We start from the raw sequence: 3,546 nt of genomic DNA on the forward strand, positions 1-3,546 counted from the left end.
GGTTTGGCCACCGCGATGGACTCCTGGAATTTCCCCGGACGGAGGCCGCTTTTGATGGCATGTAGATGGACTTCAGGGTGGAGATCAGGGATCCTCATTGCTATTTTCGTAAAACGGGTGATATAGTCCTTTAAGCTTTCTTGAGGGCCTTGTTTGACAGTTGTCAAGTAGTCAGAGTCATGTAGGTATATCGCAGATGCTGCGAAGTGGTCCTCAAATTGTTTTGCCAGCTCCTGAAATCGAGAAATAGAATCTGCAGGCAAAGAACAAAACCAGTCAAGTGCAGGACCATCTAAAAAAGAAGGAAAACAACGACATAAAATTGGATCGGATGCACCGTTGACGATCATAATTGATCGGAACTTCTTTATGTGTTGCTTCGGATCTCCCAATCCGTCATAAGGTGTTAGTGTGGTTGGTAAAGTGAATTGTCTAGGTAGTTGGAAGTTCATGATATCTGCTGTGAACGGTCCTGTGGAATTATCAAGCTCGTTTTCATCGTTCTCGGCCTTTTTTTCGTTGTCCCGAGGACCTCCGCCTTCGTCGTCCTGAGGCGTTTCCGAGACGTGTGTGCGGCGTTCATCATCGTTATTCCGTTCATTATGATCGTTGCCGTGTTCTAGGCGAGCATTGATTAGTTGCTCCATTTGCTGTTGCATGCGTTGATTTTCGTTTCTTATACGCTCATTTGCTTCGGCCATTTGCTGGTTTGCCTGTTGGAGCTCGGTTACCATACGGAGGAGTTCGGATGGCGTGGGGGGAGGTACATCGGCCATTACTAATCGTCGGGATGATTGGGACCTGAGAAAGAGAGATTTCAAATTCCGGCCCCACGGTGGGCGCCAAATGTTCTTGCCTGATTGTAGCCGAACTATAAATCGTTCCCGAGCAGTAGGCGGCCGAGCTTATCTTCGGATTGTAATGTTCCACCACCAACCAGCGGAGCCAAAAGGAAGAGAGGGAAAGTACCTGCAAAAGTACTCCGACGCTCAAGTCAGTTTAGAAGAGTTATTCTTAGAAATTAACGAGTCAAGAAAGGTCTACCTTTACCGATTCTTCTTGATTGCTTTTTATAACCGAGATACTGTAACAGTCATATTCCTTAACTTACCGTTTAAGGCGTAACCGATGTAACTGATCATAAGGTTGTTTACTGCCATAAACTCGGCGCAAGGGATTCGTCGGTTATCAAGATGTTCGCCGAGCTATAACTCGTAACCGATGTATAACGGTCGTATCAATTTTGTTGTGGTCCGATTCAATCTGAACAAGTAATGTGTGGTACGTGAGGCTTGTCCTACACAATAGTTTCTGAAATGAGCCTGGTTCAAGGTCCTCATTATCATCACCATCCGAAAGGACCTTGACCAATCAATCAAATATAATATTAAAGGAGTTGTTAATGGTTTATCATCTTGAGTTAATCAATTTTATTGTGAAACTAATTTTAATTAAAAAATTACTGAACATAAATGATATTTTTCTATTTTTTAATGATTGTAGTAGATTAATAAATAGGTTATATGTTCTCAGATATTTAGAAATTCATGACATATCTACTGTTATATATCACTTTGTGTGTGTCAATCTTAAAGTACTCTATTTCGTGACTAGTGAGCTTGGCATGGGTGTGTTAGATGGTAGCGCCCATTTTGTGGCCACCTTACATGAAATAAGAGTGAAGTACCCCTGTCTATTTGCGAGAATGACAAAGCGATCACTCAAAATAAAATCGATCCATTTCGGTCCTTATCTCCTGATTCCGTCACACAACGCGGTTCCTGTGGGTATTTTTCCGTCAACTCTGAAAGGAAAATGCTGATGTGTCAGGTTTAGAAATGGACAGGAGTCTAATTGTCTCTAATTCTGAGTTAGCTTATGCTACATAGTTAAACCCCAGACTTCTTTTTATTACAAGACATGTTTTACGCAAGTTGCATATAATTTTAATTATTTCATTTAGTATTAGTAGCTTGCTCATAGTGTATTTTAGTATAAAGATATCAAATAGAATTATTAATTTAGTTTAAAGATATAAAAAGTTAAATTTGTTTTTACTCTAAAATATTTTACTATATATCAAGTAATGTGTTCATTAGTTTTCACTTTATTGTGAAAAATTATATAGATCATAATACTAATAGTATATCATAGGGTTATTATTATTAATGTATTAACTGAATTTTAATGTTTATTATTTATGTATTTAAAAATTATATTTGAGAATTATTTATTTAGTTTCATAATAAATAATATTTTAAATTTGAATAATTTATTAATTAATTTGTACTTATTATACCACATATTTAATAATTTATTGGAAAAAGAATATTAATATAATAAATAAAAAATAATCTAAAAAAATATTGTTTAAAAAATTATAAGGACAAATAAATTCCTAACCAATTTAAATTTAGAGACAATTAGACCCCTATCAATTTCTGAACCTGACACGTCAGCATTTTCCGTTCAGAGTTGACAGAAAAAATCCACAGGGACTGCGTTGTGTGACGGAATCAGAGGACAGGGATCGAAGTGGATCAATTTTATTTTGAAGGATCGCGTTGTCATTCTTGAAAATGAATAGGGTCATATTGGTACTTCACTCCATGAAATAATGATGTCTATTTCCATTTCATAGATAAAAGTTGCAAATTGACAATGTGCAATTTGAAAAGAGTTTTCATTATGAAAAATAAAGAATTTTTCATGCATATATCAATAACAAAACCTTTTTTATCTTTCATAGGACTGATATTTTTAAAATATTAGTGAAAATATGTATATTAAATTTAATTTTAAATTTTTAATTATTTTTTATTTTTTATTTATATAAAATTAATTTAATTAATAATTTATTATTTAAATTAATAAATTAATAAATCAGTAGTCTAATCAGGTTAATCACTAATTCAATTCTGATAATTATAAGTGTAACTGTACCTTGATTTAGACTTAAAAAAACAACTGTACCTTGATTTAATTTAACATAAAGAAAACATCACACCAATTTAAAGTAGTCTAAACATTCACTTATCTACTTAAATAAATGTTAAAAATTTAAATTTTACCTTATATAACAATTTATCGACTCCTTAAATAAAATTCGGATATCTGACGTACTTGACCTGTCCCGTTAAAAAATACGTGGAAACAAGAAACAGAACACCATAGTTTATACTCACCTCTCGCAAAATAAGAAAGAAGACGCTCAACATTGAAGAATAGGCACAGAAGCAGAGGGTAGTAGAGCAGTAGCTGAATTCAAAGCCTCGCTATGGCCCCTCCCAAAGTTCTAATGGTCCCTAACAAAATCACACATCACACTCTTTTCAATTCAATTCGTCCCCTTCCCTATCAATGCATGTAGGTTTTAATTGTGAGTTTCTTACTTTTGCAACGTTTTTGTGCCTCTGGTTTCAGGTTGCAGAGAAACCTAGCATCGCTGTCTCTATTGCCTCTGTTCTCTCGCGCGGCAAGGTACTTAAAAGTTCAATTTCAAATCTTATTTCTTTGAGAACATGTACTTGCTCTGTTTAATCTTTG

General features: G+C 34.9%; 1 protein-coding gene across 2 annotated transcripts in view; it reads left to right on the plus strand.

The window, feature by feature from the left end:
- The first annotated feature begins 3,145 nt into the window (after window positions 1–3,145).
- LOC107482409 (DNA topoisomerase 3-beta) overlaps window positions 3,146–3,546 on the plus strand; it is a 10,247-nt gene continuing 9,846 nt past the window's right edge. Inside the window, exons 1-2 of one of the 2 annotated variants that reach the window (XM_016102882.3) lie at window positions 3,146–3,301; window positions 3,424–3,480. In XM_016102882.3, the coding sequence (XP_015958368.1) occupies window positions 3,278–3,301; window positions 3,424–3,480 (81 nt within the window). In that variant the 5' untranslated portion in view covers window positions 3,146–3,277. Of the gene's footprint in view, window positions 3,302–3,423; window positions 3,481–3,546 lie in introns of those variants that run through there. The other variant, XM_016102883.3, reaches the window with a different exon arrangement.

Source organism: Arachis duranensis, chromosome 4 (assembly GCF_000817695.3).
Source record: "Arachis duranensis cultivar V14167 chromosome 4, aradu.V14167.gnm2.J7QH, whole genome shotgun sequence".
Lineage (NCBI taxonomy): Eukaryota > Viridiplantae > Streptophyta > Magnoliopsida > Fabales > Fabaceae > Arachis > Arachis duranensis.